This window comes from Lithobates pipiens, unplaced genomic scaffold, assembly GCF_037356315.1.
Source record: "Lithobates pipiens isolate NorthernLeopardFrog02 unplaced genomic scaffold, aLitPip1_a1.2 Scaffold_16, whole genome shotgun sequence".
In the NCBI taxonomy this organism is placed as follows: Eukaryota; Metazoa; Chordata; class Amphibia; order Anura; family Ranidae; genus Lithobates; species Lithobates pipiens.
This window is the reverse complement of record NW_027507748.1, coordinates 123,270,705-123,290,678: the sequence shown is the minus strand read 5'-3', so window position 1 is coordinate 123,290,678 and position 19,974 is coordinate 123,270,705. Positions and strand designations below refer to the sequence as shown.

The 19,974-nt window shown below is 44.4% G+C and overlaps 1 protein-coding gene across 6 annotated transcripts in view; it reads right to left on the bottom strand.

Moving 5' to 3' along the window:
• Positions 1–19,974, bottom strand: part of FAM222B (family with sequence similarity 222 member B) — a 297,231-nt gene that overhangs the window by 107,630 nt on the left and 169,627 nt on the right. For 4 of the 6 annotated variants that reach the window (XM_077480401.1, XM_077480402.1, XM_077480400.1 and 1 more), the window contains one exon: positions 19,756–19,871. In XM_077480401.1, the coding sequence (XP_077336527.1) occupies positions 19,756–19,777 (22 nt within the window). In that variant the 5' untranslated portion in view covers positions 19,778–19,871. Of the gene's footprint in view, positions 1–19,751; positions 19,872–19,974 lie in introns of all 6 variants that reach the window. The other 2 variants (XM_077480403.1, XM_077480404.1) reach the window with 1 other exon arrangement.

Below are 19,974 nucleotides of genomic sequence, written 5' to 3'. Positions count from 1 at the left end.
TATACCTTTTGCTCAAATAGCAAATTCACAGACGAGGTGCTCAAAACACAAGAAACCAAGTCTGTCCAGGACAAAAACTACAGCAAAGGACCACGAATTTGATTAAAAAAACATTAACCTGCTGAAAACAGACACGTGGCTGCTGTAGATTTCAGCAAAGCCACTGTTACTTGGTCAGTGCTGCCCAATGTTTGAGATGAAAATTCCATACCAAATATATAGTGGTATTCGCAAATGTGAGTGGGCCAAAAAATGCGTTTGTATTACAAACAGGAGTCACTGTGGGCATTTGTATCTGCTGTTAATCGATGTATTATATTTATATACCATGTTCCTTTCTTCATTCACCCAGGTAACATCACAAAGGCACAATAACACAGATATGCATTCCCTCATCACATACCCCCTTTGTTTCAAGTCGAGAGGATGAAATCTGGGCTAAAGTGCCGACATGACAGAGCAGGCAAAGTTTACTCATATTAAATCACTGTCTGCCAGATGGACAGCCTTGAACAAAACCAAGCAGGGAGCTATCTAGGGCAGAGCTGAAGCAGCCTCTGGACCAAGAGGGAGTGCCGTGATGTAAATTCCTATGTGCACATAATTCACAATTATTACACTATCTGCAACAGGGCAAATTGCACCAAATGCAAGGGCCCAGATGCTGAAATATTCACCTCCTGGGCTTCGTCCTGGCCCATGAGGCTGTCACTGATGGCCAGATGTACTAGCACTAGAACCTGCTGGAGGCAATGGCACTTATTGTGCAGCCTGCTATGCACAATACCCAATATAAAGTCTGCAGCATAGTGGGCCAAATGCAGCCTACAGTCAGCATGTGGGGCTCCAGGGCTTTACTGCCATTCTGGACAGATTCTCTTCAATCGATCATACTCACTTATTTGAGCAGAAAGCTTACGCTCATGCTTCATGTAATGATTCATGGCCGTCCTTAATGAGAAACCTGAAGAAAGGGCTCTACCTCTCTTCCAATGCAGCCCACAGAGTGTCTGCTCAACAGGTTGGCTCAGATTCGCCTCACAAAATTCAGTCAAAGAAATGAGTCTAAAATAAACAATAAATCGCCAGTGCTCTTGGTAGATAAACACCAATTTTAAACGTGTTTTTTTTGGCCAGAAAAGCTATCAAAAATAGAAGGTTTTTTTTCCTGCCTCTAAATGCTGAGCTTAAAACATGTCTCTAAACGATCTAATGTGCATGGACATAGGCCAACATTAGTTGCTTCTAAAGGCAAAACATTAAATTCCTATAGGAACAGTGGTTTAAGCCAATGTGCATGAACCCAGAAGCAACCATATTATATTGCAGCTCATCAAATCTTAGGCCCCTTTCACACGAGCAGACTCCACTCCGTTGATGTCGGCTGAGCTGGCAGATGACAGGCAAGAGTCTGGTCACCGAGCAGGGAGGGACCTGTCCAAGCCCTGCTGATTTCTATGGGGAGATTGGACGAAAATGGATGTCCGTTGTCATCAGATCACATCCGATCTGCCAGAAGGATGGGAAATGTATCCCCATACGTCTGTTTTGAGGGGATCTGATGGGATGGCAGACGGGTGTCAGTGGACATATCTCTGCTGACATCTGCCTGCCCATAGGAGTCGATGGGTGGCCCACTGATCCGCCTGAAAAACGGACAGGCAGTTCCAAGCAGGCTTACCGTGTGAAACAGGTCTTAGATGTGATGGCTGCAATCATTTCATTTTTAGGCATTCTTTCCTATTTTTTCACCTGGTGATCCAGCCAATAACTGTCAGAAAAAAAAAAAAAAAAAAAGTCGTCCTGCAGATTGCATCAGTTATGCAGATGAGACAAACAGCAGTGCTAATTCAAGTCAATGTGGCCATGCTGCAACCACAAGCCAAACACTTAGCATGTGGTTACGATGTGTTAGTTGCATTCAAAATTGCCAAAAAAAAAAAGTGAAAAAAAAGTGAAAAAGGAAGAGGCATTCAGGAGGCAGCAGGATTGCCTCCTGAATGAGTAAGAACAACGCTGGATCCCTGGACAGGCAAGTGTCCTATTAAAAATAATCAGCTATACTATGTCTAGCTACTGCCTTAATTTTTCAGGGGGAGACTAGAGCGCCCCTCTAACGAGCACTACAACATAGATCGGCTTTTCACTTAAAATACTCCAACTAGAAAGTGAGCAATTTCCCCATTGTTTTCTCACACAGGCATGGTAACAGTCATGCAATACACGTAAATTAAGACACTGGAACATTTCTCGCATTTCAGACGCAAGACAACAAAAAAAAACTCTCACTAGAGAACTTACAAATTGCTAGCGAAGACAGACGATTGTGCTACATCGAAATCGCACCACATCGGAAAAGCAGATTTCTGCAACTTACTAGACCTGTTAGAGAGAAGGTATAACAGTCAGAAGGCAGAGTAATCATGTTTGCACCTGTAATGGCAAGGCCATTGGCCACTGAAGAGAAACTATAGCTCCATGCCCTGTATAAATTTGTAAATCTGCAAGACTCGTTAGCTCAAACACTGAAAAGTGAAAAAGCCAAGAAAAAAAACCCCCCCCACAGATTTGCTCATCATCCAGAGCCTAAAACTGATGCCATTTCAATTACATAGCTGTGTGCAAAGCCCGCTTTACTCAAGAACCTAAAGCCTGTCGTCAGCACTCTCTCTTCAAGACAATGGTCTTGATAAAACTGTAATTAAAGTCATTTTCAGAGAATTGGTAATCCTTTGACTGCAGATTAAGAAATGTAGCTGTAAAATTATCAAAAACTGCATCGGGCTCTTGAGTTACTGAGAGAAAGGGACTACAAAAGCAAAGATTTTGGAAAAGGCAGAACATGACTAAGATCAGAGACTTGAAGAGATAAATGTGCGTCTTCCAACAGTGTCCACCCCTTCACGTCTGTGAGCACAACTGTTCTGTGGAGTGATCAATTGGGGCGTTTAAAACACCACACCCCCCCCCCCCCCCCAACACTTTCTGGTTGCTGTTCTCTTGCAGAGAACTTGAAGCCCCCTTTTATTGAAAGAGTTCAATGTCCATTTTTTTGGGGCGGGGGAGGGGTGTTGGGGCAGATTGGACGATCTACAGGTGACCTAAACCTGGCCATAGATGTATCAAAATTCAGCCAGTTAAGCAGAGAGTGGCCGAAAACCCAATCCAGGTATGACCAGTCCCAAATCAACTTCTGTCAAACAGGCTAGATAGACAAATTTTTCTTGATCAGCCGACTGCAGTCGCTAATCAGTATTCCGACAGTGTTGGGGAGGATTCCACCTCAATTGTGTGGATGGAGGATTCCTTTTTTCTCTCCATCAGCCCACTAAAAAAGTAGTCTACAGCCAGTCCTAGACTAAGACACACATGATGGCTAACAAATGATTTGACAACTACTAAACCAGGCACATAAAAACACAAAACCTCCAACAGATCTAGCAGCCTGCTGAAACACTGAGGGGTGCATCTATAATCACAGCGGTTCATCCACAAAAACTGCATGTTACGGTAATTTGTTCAGTGTAAATGTGGTGAAATCAAGTTTGCTCAGGCTAGATTGCCAGGAGAAAGTTTTTTTTTTTTTTTGCAGTAAAAGTAAAAAAATGGATTATAACCACTAGAAGGTGATGAGGCGTGTATGTATTACCTGTAATTTATCACCATCTAGTGCCCATAATGAAGTATTAATCCCAAAGTCATCCCCCGTGATCCGATTCACAGCCATGTGGCTCGAGTCAGCCAATCGCATTGCATTTTGCAAACAGTTTTTGGGGCATTAACATTGACAACCACAGCAGTTCATGCGATTGTGATACAGTCTGGGAAACGCACAGGAATCGCTGAATCCCGCACCAGTATGAACTGGAACTGTATCTGCAGAGAGAACAGCCCATGAACATTCATTTTTGCCCCATTTACACCAAACAAATTTACATGCAGTTCAATAGACAAGTGTTTCTCAACTCCAGTCCTCAAGGCGCCCCCCAACAGGTCATGTTTTTAAGATTCCCCTCAGATAAAACAGCTGTGGCAATTACTAAGGCAATGAAACCGATCAAATAACCTGTGTAAAATAGCAAGCCTGAAAACAAGACCTGTCGGGGCACCTTGAAAACTGGAGTGGAGAAACACTGCAATAGACAAACAGCTTATACAGTTTTAAAGGCATCCCAAAGTAAAGCCTAAGTGTAAACAGATCTGTAAAAATGGACACAAAAATCATGGCTGCTACTGGCTTTTTTTTTTGGACAATCCCACACAGACAGTGATGACTCAAATGTTCTCACTTGGGCACAAGACAGCGAGGAAAGAACACAACTGATTGTGGAAATCCTACTTCAACTAGGCACCATCTAAAGGTGCCTGGCAGAACTGCATTCAATGAAAGTGCATATAAAATCAAATACCTAGTGCCAAAGAACGGTTATTCTCTATGGCAACCAGGAGACTGGGAATTGTCCACCTTATGCTACACTACCAACAAGACTGACCAAGACAAAGAGGGGAAAATACGCTTGCGCAGTAAACCACTGACCCTACCCTCAGAGAAACCAGATGATATCACATTTCAGACAACAGTTTTGTCCTGCAAGTTGAGCGGATCAAAGACAGCAGAGTTCACAGAGTGCCTACTGATATATGGCTGAATCAGGGACAGCCGTGTCCTCCATTCATACCCTTAGTCTGATTTTATACAGCCTAAAAATCAAGTGAGGTTGTCAAGTGAGGCTTTGCTTGCTACAACCGGGTCATGTAGTTTGCTGGTCGAAAACAATTTGTAGTTTTTCACAAACGGCTGCCTCTTTATTTAAAAAAATAAAATTAATTAATTAATTAAATAGAGGAGTCATTTTATTCAGAAGAAACTCTGGAATGTTTAAGCAAAACAGAAGCCATTCGAAGGTGGGCAACAACCTTACCACCTAATCAAATAAACTTGGGCATAAAACTGTGCACTTATGGCTAACCTTGTCGGGAAATGCTTACAACCTGGTACCAATCACTCCCCTTTCTATAACAGAAAACGGATGAAGCCGTTACCTTGAGCATGCATGGTTCACCTTGGTTCGAGCGAAGTCAGAGATAACTGAAGTGTGATCGAGGACACCACTGCTGTGCTGTGTATGTAAATGGTCAGATAAGGCAATAAATGAGACACATACATTCACCACCAGTAATACTAGGGCTGCACAGTTACTGGGGCAAAAACAAAGAAAATTGAGTCTTATAATATACAGTTTTTTCTCATAAGTTTACATACCCTGGCAGAATTTATGATTTCTTGGGGCCATTTTTCAGAGAATATGGATAACACTAAAACTTCTTTCACTCAAAACTTTAAAATCATATATTTTATTTTAGACATATTTATATTTTCTTGGGATTAAAATGTTTAAAACTCAGCTATAAGAATGTTTTCAAATTCTAAAATATATAAGGCCATTTATTGTCATTCCCACGAGAATATTTTGAAATTCTTCTTTGCTTTGTATCATCCGTACTTCAATATATGTCTACTTTTTATTTCTGGTATCACATAATTTGTCTTATATTCTGTACATGTAATTTATTTTAACATAAAATAAAAAATTTTTGAACGAGAAAACTTCTTTCACTCATGGTTAGTGTTTGGCAGAAGCCATTATCAACTGTGTTTATTCTTTTTAAAACCATAAATGGCAACAGAAACTACCCAAAAGGACCCTAAACAAAAGTTTACATACCCCAGTTCTTAATACCTTATATTACCCCCTTTAAAATCAATGACAGCTTGAAGTCTTTTGTGGTATTTGTTGATGAGGCTCTCTATCTTATCAGATGGTAAAGCGGCCCATTCCTCTTGGCAAAAGCCTCCAGTTCCTGTAAATTATTGGGCTGTCTTGCATGAACTCCTCGTTTGAGATCTCCCCAGAGTGGCTCAATGATATTGAGGTCAGAAGACTGAGATGGCCGCTGCAGGACCTTCACTATATTCTGCTGTAGCCAATGACAGGTTGACCTGGCCTTGTGTTTTGGATCATTGTCATGTTAGAATTTGCAAGTACATCCCATGCACAGCTTCCTGGCTGATAATGTAAATGTTCCTCTAGCCATTTTTGATTACTGCATTCATCTTGACCAAATTTCCTGTGCTTTTGTAGCTCACATATCCCCAAAACATCAGAAATCCATCCCCGTGTTTCACAGTAGGTATGGCTTACTTGTCATAGGCCTTGTTGACTCCTCTCAAAAATGTAGCATTTATGGTTGTGGCCAAAAATCTTAATTTTGGTCTCATCACTGCAAATGACTGTGCCAGAAGGTTTGAGGCATCCCTGCGCTGTTTGGCATATCGTAAGCAGGATACTTTGTGGCATTTGCATAGTAATGGCTTTCTTCTGGCAACTCGACCATGCAGCCAACCTCTTAAACTGCCTTTATTATTGTGCATCTTGAAACAGCCACACCACGTTTTCAGAGAGTCCTGCATTTCACCTGAAGTTTTGTGGGTTTTTCTTTGCATCCCGAACAAACTTTCCTGACAGCTGTAGCTGAAATTTTAGTTGGTCTACCCGATCATGGTTTGCTTACAACAGAACCCTTTATTTTCCACTTCTTAATTAGAGTTTGAAATTGAGTTTCCTTGGATATCTTTTTACATGTCTTTCCTGTTTTAGAAAGTTAAACTACCTTTCCCCGCAAAGCCTTTGACAATTTTGTTTTCCCCATGACTCACAACCCAGAAATGTCAGTGCAGCACTGGATAAAAGATGCAAGGGTCTGTGAGGAGTCCAGAAAAGCACTGACCTTTTATACACACACTAATTACAATCAAACAGATCACAGGTGAGGATGGTTACCTTTAAGGGCACTTTCACACTGGGGCAGGCATCGGCGGTAAAGCAGTGGTATTTTAGCAGCGCTTTACCATTGTTTTTGCTATAGTGCCTGTAAAGTGCCTCAGTGTGAAAGTAGCCCAATAGCCATTCAAACCCCTTTTTGTGCATGTTATCAGGCCAAAATCACCAGGGTATGTAAACTTTTGATCAGGGTCATTTGGGTAGTATCTGCTGCCATTACTATTTAAAAAGAGTAAACAGTTGATTGATAAATGGCTTCAGAAAAATAGAAAAGAAAATAAAATTCTGCCAGGGTAAACTTATGAGCACAACTGTATAATATGCAGGCAACAAAATTCTGGTCAAGATGTCAAAAAATTCAAGGGGGGGGGGGGGTGTTTTCTAAGAGAAGAGATTTAACTCTACAGATCTAGATTTTTGGCATCACTGGTCTTAAAGAGGAACTAAACTCACCAATTTAATCATTTCCCAAAACTGTTATATTCAGAGGCATGTCCCTCCCCTCTGGTGATAACTGTTGCCAGTGTGCCTCAAACTTGTAAGCCCTCAAATGGCTGGTGTCATAGCTGATTACATATGTAAAATCTATACAGAAGCCTAGAGGCTAAGATAGCACCATGCTCAGCAATAAGAGCATAGGAGTAAGGATGCATCAATATATCTGCTGCTAACAGGGTTATTTGTGTTTTTGTTTTTTTATAGTCAAAAGTGCTGATAATGGCCGCCGAAAAACACCGTTTTCATAGATCATGCGGCTTTAAAAAAAAAAAATAAAAAAAAAATGCAGAAAAAGAAACAGTATGCATTTGTCACATTTTCAATGCGTTTCAATGGGTAGGGGAATTTTTTTTTAAATGATCAAATATGCACCAAAAATGTGGCAAGCAGAGATGTGTTGAGGTTTTTTAAAAACTGCTTAGTGTGAAAGCTGCCTATTGGCCGAAAAAGGTGTCTGTAATGGCCAAAAACATTCATATTCATTTAAAGTCATGATATAAAATAAAAAAACCTAATACAATTATATATATATTTTTTAAACAGTCCATTTTAGTTTCCGTTTTTAGCCAAGTGCACCCTGAATTTTCGGATTCGGTGCTCCACTAGATAGGAGGGTTTAGTACTGCTAAGAGGAAGTAAAGTTTAAATTTATTCACAGGAAACTAAACTAACAATGTGGTTGTGTGGACGGAGCCCAGCATGGCCACAGTGTTTTCAAACGGTGACAGCAGGTGCAGAGAGAAGATCCCCTGTCCAGTTTTAAAGCAGAGAACGATGGCGGAGGGAGGTGGGTCACTAGAAGCATGATACACCCCAAATATATGTGAAACATACTCCTAAAAGTGACCTCAACCTTTACGTTTTTATTTGAGCCTTCTTCAATGTCTTTTTGGCAAGCTTGCATTTGACTCGAAATTGGCCATTTAATCCGACTTAAATCAGATATCGAGCAACTGCCTTGGACAGCTCATTCACAGAACGTTTGATTCCGCCCACTATATCAAACATACCGTATTTTGATATTTGTATGGTGTTAATTCTGGAAAAGGAGGAATACTGAACACTTTCATTTTACGTCTTGGATTTTTCTCCACTGTTCAGCGACATTGTAGACAAGCATTGAATGGATACAAATACTTACAATGGCCAGTTTCTAGTCAGCCATTCTATATAAATTTCCTAAAAATGTATTAAAAAAAAAAAAAAAAAAAAAAAAAAAAAAAAAAAAACCACACACACACACACACATTGTTGCAAATGCTTCAAAAAAGTGTTGGCTGGAACTTGTCCTTCATTTCTTAGTTGCCTACATAAACTGCATTTAAAAATGACATGTCCAACCAACTACCCTATAGCCATGCTGCATTGTACTGCAGACCCGACAGTGGCATCACCCCATTAAAGGAAATGGAAATTCCAATCTAACAGCAAGATCAACAATAAAACAATGTTACAGGGGGACAATGCCTTTTCTACAGAGGACACGTGTGCGTTGTAATTTAGCTTAGTGTGTCTAGATTTAAAATGATCTTATCCGCTTTAATGCATTTGGCAAAGGTCAAAATGGCTGGCTAATTAAACCGGGTACTGAAGCAGTACCCACTGGAATAGGTTTCCAGTGCTTTCTTACTGGCACAATGGGCCTAAAGAATCCATGTAGCAGAATAACGTAAAATATCACTCTGTGCTGCCTAACAGTATTAATCATACTGAAAGTTGTGAAAAAAAAAAATATGTTATTGCTGTTGGCAAAGCCGATTCAAATTAGCCAAGCACCCCCAACTCCACTTATTTGATCATACTCCATGCCCCAGCCATTTAGAACTATCAGATAATGACCAAAGGTTCTGACTACAGCCAAAAAGCCTCTATTTAAAATGGACAATCCGGAAGCATTTCAACACATATTGGGCAAGGCACAGTACAGTTTTCCAAGTATGAGCAATTTCAAGAAAGCAAGATTGGACAGTATTTTTCCCAAACTCGCGATCAGACGTAACAGCTTCAATCATTATTAAAGCGGGAGTCCGCCGGGAGTTCCGCCGTTTTTTTTTTTTTAAAGCCAGCAGCTACAAATACTGCAGCTGCTGACTTTTAAAATAATGACACTTACCCGCCCAGCGCGCCCGTGATGTTGGCACCTGAAGCCGATCTCTCGATAGTCTCTCGGGTGCTGCCGCCGCCATCTTGGGTATGGGAATCAGGAAGTGGAGCCTTTCGGCTTCATTTCCAGGTTCCCTACTGCTCATGCGCGAGTCGCGCTGCGCAATAAGGATGGTCCCTGCTGTCTCTGGGATCCGTGTGTTTCCCAGCAGGCAGCGGGGGACTTTCGGAAAGGGGCGTAGATTCTGCGGAAAGGGGCGTACCTTCTGCAGAATCTACGCCGGAAGTGGGTGCAGATACCTGTACTGTACAGGTATCTGCACCCCCCTCCCCCCTGAAAGGTGCCAATAGTGGCGCCGGAGGGGGGTGATTCCAATGAGCGGAAGGTCCACTTTAGGGTGGACCTCCGCTTTAAGTGAATGTATAGATGTACTAGCAGCAAGCAGAAAAGCTCAGCGTTGGGCCTTTTTAATCCATGCCCTGTGCAGGGCCATGTTTACAGGGACACAGATGTGGCATGCATCCCATAGCTGTCAATTGGGACACAGCTACTGCTCTCAAAGTGACATCCATGGGAGTGCATGCCCCAAACGCACCCCGAGTATGCCCAACAAACGCAGCCAAAGCATACAAAATAGCATTATACTAACCAGAGAGTTCAACTATGAAAGGAGGGACAGTCATTTCATTGTTGCCAAAATATTGCAAGGCAATCTGCCTGCTCTGGTTTTCTCAGGGAGAAAATAAGCATTTTAGATGCAAGGTCCTATAATAAAAAATAAAAAAAAAAGTACCCTTTCTAAAAGCAGAACCTGTAGGAGGGGAAAGAGGTAGCTTACACCCAGGTGACATGAGATCATCCTCCAAGATCAATAGGGAAATGTAGAGAACTCCCAAACTCACCAAATGCTCCGAGCACTGTTCGTCTTCTGAGATCTAGAGTGCTCACTATTATCCAGGACCTTATCCCTTTCCAGAGGTAAGGCAAGCTTATTTATGACAGGTTTATATATACACTGTACATTTACATCAGTTCCTGCCTTCAAGGGGCTTACAATCTAAGGTCCCAAGCTCACATTCACACATACTACGGCCAATTTAGACAGGAGCCAAATAACCTACCAGCATGTCTGGAGTGTAGAAGGAAATCAGAGTTCCCAGAGGAAACCCACACACACAGGCACAACATATAAACTCCAGGCAGGTAGTGTCATGGTTGGGATTCATACCGACGACTCTAGTGCTGCTAAGTGGAAATGATAATCACTTAGCCACTGTGCTGGCCCATTATCTTTTGCTTTCTTTCTACAGGTAGGGTTGGGTGAGAAAGCAGGCCTTCATCCGAAAAGGACAGCATCCTCCTCTTAAGCCCCATACACACTATCAGATTTTCTGCAGATTTTTTTTTTCCTTCAGACTTAGCATAGACTAACCATATAATATGAGGCCAAGGAGTTGCAATTTGTATGCAATCGGGCAGGCCCTTGCACTACATGGTTTAGGTAAATCTGAAGACAAAAATCAGCAGAAAATCTGATAGTGTGTATAGGGCTTTACTCCTGTTACACAATCGTATTTTTCCCCCCTGAAAGTACCTTTTTTGCTGGTACTCACTCCCTCAGAGGTTTCATCAATCTGCCCATCTTCTCTAGCTGTGTCCTGAAATTTACATCACACATACCATAAGGCTACAGGACCAGTGACCCTGCAGTCTGATCACACGCATACACAGTAGGGGGCCAACTGTGACTAGGATGTAACAGCCAGTTCCCACATGAAAGATGGTGAGACAGATGATCAGAAGCCCTGCAAAAAAAAAAAAAAAAAAAGTGGATTGTATTAAAGACAGCACTGGGTTTTGTGCTGCCTGTTAATTTCCCCAAATCCCAATGAGGTTTCTATTGAAAACATGGATCTTGCAAATTCAGCAGATTTCAAACATCCAATGCCATGCTTAGTCTAGAATAGGCATAAATTTAGGGTTAATAGAGATGGAAGAACCGCGCTATTCAGCACCAGGAGTGGGTAAACACAAGCCTAAACCGGCTAGATATAAATCCTATATATATCTTGTATACCTGTATGTGAATGATTCTAGATTGCTGCCCCCCCACAAAAAGAGAATCCCCTTGCAAGGGTTTCTTTCAAGAGTGGAAATAATATAACAACCGGGGAAACTGGCGCTACCTAAAAACAGGTACTCATACCACCTAAAATAATAAATATAAATAACAACTAAGGTTTACACCCGAAAAACCCCAAGACTTTCCTGCTCCTATTGAGCCCAGGAAGAGATACAAAAAACACAGCTCCGCCCAGAAGATATTAAATCACACAATTTGTATAGTATGTCTCCAAACCAACGCAAATTCTGTAAGAGAAGCTAAATATCAAGAAATAATAATGCTAACTGCGATTAATCGCAAGAACGCATCAATGCTGAAATTAGCTACCAAATTTAGGGTTATTGCGCATGTAGACAATATTCATTATTGCTATTTTCACACAACTGCTTGGGACATAGGAGATGCAGTCAACTGATGTCTATACTGATTCACGTGATCACAGAACTCACAGAAATAGAGCAAGCTGGGTTGGCATTAATTTTGTTTTTGCCAGCAAATACATTTATACTTAATTGTGCTATCATATTAGAGATCAGATGACTATAGCTCAAGACAAGGCAAAGGTTACATCCATTTATATGAAGGCTTTAAGTAGTTTGTCATATTGAGGCGTTTCCTGTACACATCACAGCAACACGTAAATGCTTTAATGGCTAAAATGTAAGAGTAACTGATTGCAAGTTATTGTAAATGAATCTGGTTAAAAGATTTACAGGCATGGCTGACTCAGAGCTCCATTTCGGAATGACTTCACACTTGTGTGGTTGTACGTGGACAGGTTACTGCAATGCACCATGAAACGGTTTGCATTATATCCCAATGTACTAAAGAAGGGGTGTCAAACTCAAATTTCATTACAGGGTGGCATCAGCATTACGGTTGCCCTCAAGGGGCTGGTTGAATCTGTAAGACTATATAAATATCTATTGATCATATTAAAGAATTGCATCAGTATTCAATTACTGCTCAGACAGAATATGGTTCTACCATGGCGTTCTGTGTCAGCAGTGTCCAATGCACAGAGAAGCATAGGATCTAGCGGAGTTCTGTCATCCGGTCTGATGAGAGGGCCAAATGAAATGGCCTGAGTGGCCAGATTCATCTTGTGCTCTTTGTGTTTGGCACGTGTACTAAAGCGATGTAGGTGGGTCTCAACACTGCCACACACTGCATCAGGAAAAACAGTGCACAGAAAGGGAATGGTGTCACCAGCTCACCATGGATCCACAGTAACTAAGTGACCACATGACAAACTGTTTCAGTGCAACACTTGGAAACCCACAGAATGATGCATTGACTCAGTTTGCAAGGTGATCGGCTTATTAAATATTTGAATAAGGTGCTACAAACCCAGTGTTGTGCACCAGCAGTTAATAGAAACAGAAAAAAAAAGGGCAAGTCCATTGAGTCTACTATCCTCTAACACCCCCACCCCCCGCCCCCCAATCTCGTTTGTTTTTTTTTCTTTAACTTTTTTGTATGCGTATAGCTTTAGACCCTTCCCACTGAGGCTCTTTGCAGGCGATTTAACATGAAAAATAGCGGCTGCATTCACACTGGAGCGGTGCATTGGCAGGACGTCAGAAAAAGTCCTACCAGCAGCTTCTTTGGAGCAGTGAACTCACCGCTCCTAAAGCGCCACTGCCCATTGAAATCAACGCTTTCCGGGCAGTTTTAACCCCCCCCCCCCCCCGAATAGCACTGCAAAGACGGTAAAGCACCTCTAAAAATAGCGGCGTTTTAGCGCCATCGTGGCTCAGTGTGAAGGGGCTCTTAGACTTGCCCCAAGCTTGTTTGAATCCATTTACTGTTGTGTTTCCTGACTCGCTACCTCTGCTGGAAGTCTGTTCCAACCATCAACTACCCTTTTGGTAAAATACTTTCTAAGATTAGTTTTGAACTTTCCTTCAGTTTGAGGTCATGCCCGTGTTCTTGGCTTATTAAAATCCTGCCCCCCCATGAATCTTATGCACCCCTGGATGTATTTAATACTTTCAATCATGTTAACCCTTTCCCTTCTTTTCTCTAGACTGTACATATCAAGTTCCTGCAGTCTTTCCCGATACATTTTATCCCTCAGATCTTTCACCATTTTTGGTACCCTTCTCTGAACTCGTCTCTTAATATCCATTTGTAAGAACTGGACCCAGTATTCTAAATGAGTATCTTAACTAAAGATCTATATAGGGGAATCAGGACCTCCTGCTGGTGACCCCTCTGGTAATGCATCCTAGAATTCTATTCTTTTACCACTGTCTGCCCATTTTGCAAACATCTGAAAAGCACCTCCTTTTTCCTCTGTAGTGCTGACCAATGCTATACCCCCAACTGTACACTATCAAGGGATTATTTTTCGCTAGGTGCATTATTTTACATTTTAGAAACATTGAATTGCAATTTCCACTGCTTTCACAAATCTTTCAGCAATGCCAAATCATGTTCCAAGTTAGACACCTCGCAGGATATCAACCCCCATTATACACCTTTGTGTCATCGGCAAAAAGACATTTATGTCCTGTTTAATGTACTGACACCAACCAACCTGCTGGCATTCGCTACAGAACTTGCTTACTTCCTGGAATTCTCCCAAACATTTGCAATAGGAATATATTGAGAAAATAGTCATGGTTTTATTTTTGTTAATGCTGGTACATTGACAGATCATTCAAAATAATTGGGGTACCATGTACAGCCCCAGTCAAGTGTTTCAATTCTGCATTCTCAGCCTGTAGAATAAACTGGAGGAAAAAAATCATTAAGAAATCATTAGCTGCATTTAGAAATGTCATCTGAATGCAGGTTTGAAACCTGAAGTGTGACTGAGGCCCAAGGTTACTAGTTGCTTGGCTGTCTCTGGCATACTTTTGAGTCACTAAACCAGAACAAGCATGCAGTTGAATGTCAGACCTTCTGATCTGCATATTTGTTCAGGTCACTGCCTCAAATAAAGCCATTTGATCAGCAAGACAGCCAGGCCACAAGCGTTTTCAGAAGCGGTAATCATCAAGGTTTTCCTCTATCTTTCAAAAAACATTTGGTCACCGAATATTTTAGCTGATATATAGTAAATGGCTGTACTTTACATATGGTCATTGGCATAACAAAACTTTTCCTCACTCAGTGGGTTTGACGAGAGTGAGTTGAGAGTTATACATAATCCTATTAAGATACTTCTTACTAACAAAACACTTCCTGATTTGGTGGTAGATGTGACTTTTCTTTTTGGGAAATTGTGGTGGGTTGCTTCTGCCCATCTATGGATCTGGAATCTTCTCCACAAATTGGAGTATTCCTAGAGTACCTATGTAGTGGAGAACCAGAGATTACTTAACATTGACAGGAGTGATAGTTCACTTACCCCTAGGACTACTAGTCTAGTGCGGGCTTCATAGTCTACCTATAGTTTCTACTCTCTACCATTTTTCTTACCCCCCCCAGGGGTATGAAATGTGTGTCTTTTCACACAAATAGAGCTTTCTTTTGGTGGTATTTGATCACCACTGGATTATTACAAAAAATACTTTCTGCTAAAACAGCATTTTTATTTAAATGAATTCATCAATTTAAAAAAAAAGAAAAAAAAAATGCCCAAAATGTATTCTGCTACAGGTCTTTGGTGAAAAAAAAATGACAATAAGTGTATATTGATTGGTTTGAATTAAAGTTATAGCATCTACAAGCTATGGTATATATATTGGAATTTTTTTATTATGCTAGTAATGGTAATGCTGATTAGCGACTTACAGTGGGACTGAATAGTGCCGAGAGCAATCTGCTGGGAGGACCCAGGAATGTCACTGCAACCACTTTACTGCATTGTTTAAGTGAACATCATTTATCCATGCTTATAATCCAGCACTAGGTGTAGTGCTCTGTTTGTGAGTATCTGTCTTTTGGCAATAAATTCGTTTTTTTTTTTTTTTATCTATACGGTCTGCACTATATATATATTTTTCGATTTTATAATGTCCATGTGGGGAGTTTGAGCCATCATTGATGACAACGCTGTGATATCCAAGGAGCTGAGTTACACCCCTTTGATCTACCCAAATCCTGGTATATGACCACTACCAGTGGTGAATGGTCCATTTGATCTGTTCAGTCAGGGGTCAATTTTTTAAGGTGAGCGGTTTGGCTGTCTGGTGGTGGGAGCACCTATTTTCGGTGATTAAGGATATCAGTATGCATTCTATCCACTGAGAAGAATTAAGGATTGTTGATCAGTACCATCACAGACTGTTCATTCACTTTTTATCATTTTCCTTTTTGTTGTTGAGATACCAATAGGGTTTTTTTTTTTTTTTCAGCGCTGCACTGCTGTTTATGATGGAGCAATCTGAAACTGACTGACACTGGGTGGTAGCTGGTTACCAGACACCAATACAGTTATCAGTGCTAATATACACCGTACTAATGACATGCTGGAAAGGGGTTAACTGTGTGCCTAATATTGGGGTTGATTTACTAAAACTGGAGTGTAAAAAATCTGGTGACGCTGGTAGCCAATCAGCTTTAACAAAAAAAAAACGACTTTTTTTATGCAGAGCCAATTTTCTCATTCTCCAGTTTTAAATAAATCACTTCCAATGTGTAATGCGTGCAATATGTGCTGCTTCTAATTTAACTAATCTAACTTAGGTGGTTGTTTTGTTTGAGGGGAAAAAGGAAAACAGTCACATCGTTGCTCTGTTTACAGAGCCCTGCATTGTTAGTAAACACAGGGCTCTGTACTGTGATCCGTTAAGCCGAATAGCAGGTCCTGGCCATTATTGGCGGGGACCTGCGGACCAACTTGTACTGTACCGAGTCAAAGCATGAATGGGGCGACACGTGCGTCCCCCAACCGGGAAAGGCTGAATCATGTACATGATCAGAAACATAGCAGCCGCCATTTTGCAGTATTTTTGCAATGGGGTGGTCAAGTGGTTAATAGGATGCAGCAGCCATTAAGAGGAGCACCCTGACTGGGCTGTGCACTTAGTGCCAATTTACTCCAATGCGATTCGGGAACCAGCGCAATTCCCACATAACAGAACTTGCAGGCAGTTCACACTGCCTTATGTGAACCACTGCGGGTGTCAATTGAAAGTGAACGATACCCCAACATCGGTTCACGCATCACAGTGTGAACTGTGAAATCGGATCGCATGCAATCAGGCGCAAAATAAAGTCCTGCACAATTTTGGCCTGAATGCGATGCAAATTCAGACAGACATTCAATCTGCATGGCTGAATTCACATCGCATAGAACTCTTGTGATCTGCAAAGCAGTGTGAATAACATGCGATGTCTCACATTGCACCGGTTTGAACCGGCACTTATTCTGGCTTGGATAAGCACAGCGGCTGTGACGCCCTCAGGAAAACGATGGTGCTGCCTTCTATAGTACTAAGCTGGGGGTGGTATGTGATGTGTCCTAACAGCTATAGGAAGACAGTATGGAGCTGCATAAGGGCGTCTCCATCTAGCGGATTCTGCTTGTTTCCACTAATTCCCACTGAGCAGGCGGATGACAGGGCCTGTCCACTCCACTGTGCAGAGCGAAAACACAGTCCAATGTCCTCAATGGGGAACCAGACTGCCAGTTCGTTTTCATCCAATCTGTGTCCTCCGCTGGATGGAGAGACGGGAGAGTCCGATCAGGTCTCCCTTAAAAACTGGCAGGCGGACCTGATCGGAAAGCCCATGTGAAAGGAGCCTATAGCAGAAGCAATGATTCTGGCAGGCTTTAGTTACGGTGAATGTGGCCCACAGGGGATTCAGGATAGGAATGGTGAAATCATCAGCATGGGATGTAATGTGATTGCAGAGTGTCTTTCCACCTAAACCTAACTAATCCTAAAACTGTCCCCTCCCAAACCTATGCTTACTAACCTGTGTAATAGAAGATATAGATACCCATTGTCAACCTGTTCCAGTCACATGATCCTGTGGCAGCTGCAGTGGAGAGGAGGGAGTGCTGACAACGAACAGGCCATAGGAGCCTGTGTGTGATGTCACCCCTCTAGGTTTTACCAATCGTTATCAGAGCACTCTCTCCTCTCCCCTGCAGCTGGCACAGAACAAGGATCACAATACCAGAGCAGCCTGAAAAGGAGTATATATATTTTCTTACACAGCTTAGTCCCCATAGGTGATAGGAGGAGTGCGGGGGCCGTTTAGGACTAGTTAGGGTTAAACTGGAACTGGTGAGCCAACCCATTAAACATGGGGGGGGACCAATAATGGGAACATACTGACCATCTCACAGAAAAATGATTCACAATGGCCACATCCCACACCAAAGGCTTTCCCTGGATATGATGTGGAGGGGAGGGATGGGGGCGATGAGGTAGGTGTGTTCTCTGGTGGAGGTGCAAGCCCCCCACCAGCAGATGACAGGTCCTCTTACCCATCTATGGAGGTGTATATATTATGTATAACCATGGAGAGGAGGGCTGGTGAGGGAGGAGGGGGCGCGACGGCCATAGAGAGAGGAGGGCTGGTGAGGGAAGAGGGGGCGCGACGGCCATAGAGAGAGGAGGGCTGGTGAGGGAAGAGGGGGCGCGACGGCCATAGAGAGAGGAGGGCTGGTGAGGGAAGAGGGGCGCGACGGCCATAGAGAGAGGAGGGCTGGTGAGGAGAGGGGGCGCGACGGCCATAGAGAGAGGAGGGCTGGTGAGGGAAGAGGGGGCGCGACGGCCATAGAGAGAGGAGGGCTGGTGAGGGAAGAGGGGGCGCGACGGCCATAGAGAGAGGAGGGCTGGTGAGGGGGGGGGGGGGCATAGAGGAGGAGGGCTGGTGAGGGGGGGGGCATAGAGGAGGAGGGCTGGTGAGGGGGGGGGCATAGAGGAGGAGGGCTGGTGAGGGGGGGGGCATAGAGGAGGAGGGCTGGTGAGGGGGGGGCATAGAGGAGGAGGGCTGGTGAGGGGGGGGGGGGCATAGAGGAGGAGGGCTGGTGAGGGGGGGCGCATAGAGGAGGAGGGCTGGTGAGGGGGGGGCGCATAGAGGAGGAGGGCTGGTGAGGGGGGGGCGCATAGAGGAGGAGGGCTGGTGAGGGGGGGCGCATAGAGGAGGAGGGCTGGTGAGGGGGGGCGCATAGAGGAGGAGGGCTGGTGAGGGGGGGCGCATAGAGGAGGAGGGCTGGTGAGGGGGGGCGCATAGAGGAGGAGGGCTGGTGAGGGGGGGCGCATAGAGGAGGAGGGCTGGTGAGGGGGGGCGCATAGAGGAGGAGGGCTGGTGAGGGGGGCGCATAGAGGAGGAGGGCTGGTGAGGGGGGGCGCATAGAGGAGGAGGGCTGGTGAGGGGGGGGGGGGGGGCGCATAGAGGAGGAGGGCTGGTGGGGGCGCATAGAGAGGAGGGCTGGTGAGGGGGGGGGGCGCATAGAGGAGGAGGGCTGGTGAGGGGGGGGGGGGCGCATAGAGGAGGAGGGCTGGTGAGGGCGCATAGAGCAGGAGGGCTGGTGAGGGGGGGGCGCATAGAGAGGAGGGCTGGTGAGGGGGGGGGGGCATAGAGAGGAGGGCTGGTGAGGGGGGGGGGGGGCATAGAGAGGAGGGCTGGTGAGGGGGGGGGACCATAGAGAGGAGGGCTGGTGAGGGGGGGGGACCATAGAGAGGAGGGCTGGTGAGGGGGGGGGGGACCATAGAGAGGAGGGCTGGTGAGGGGGGGGGACCATAGAGAGGAGGGCTGGTGAGGGGGGGGGGACCATAGAGAGGAGGGCTGGTGAGGGGGGGGGGACCATAGAGAGGAGGGCTGGTGAGGGGGGGGGGGCATAGAGAGGAGGGCTGGTGAGGGGGGGGGGCATAGAGAGGAGGGCTGGTGAGGGGGGGGGGCATAGAGAGGAGGGCTGGTGAGGGGGGGGGGACCATAGAGAGGAGGGCTGGTGGGGGTGGGACCATAGAGAGGAGGGCTGGTGGGGGGGGCCATAGAGGGGAGGGGGACCATAGAGAGGAGGGCTGGTGGGGGGGGACCATAGAGAGGAGGGCTGGTGAGGGGGGCCATAGAGGGGAGGGGGACCATAGAGAGTAGGGCTGGAGAGAAGGTCTGGTAATAGGGAGGTGAAGGAGTACCATAGAGAGGAAACTGGCGATAGGGCGGTACGGGAGTACCATAGAGAAGAAACTGGTGCTAGGGAGGACCATAGAGTGCGCTGGTGACAGGGAGGGGAGCCAGCAGCTGGTGCAGGCCCCGAACAATGGGACACTTACATTTCTGAAGTCCAGTGTTCATCTGCGGGAGAGGGAGAAGCAGGAAGGCGAGGTCATCTGGTCCTGGGGATCAGGCCAACATGGCAGAGCCGCACTAACACCGCATGAGGCTTGTCCTATAGAGACAGACAAGAGAGAACACAGATCAGTACCGGACATAATATCCGCGGGGCGTAGCCGGGGACGGGAGCAACGTGCGGCCGGCTTGTAGGCGCAGGA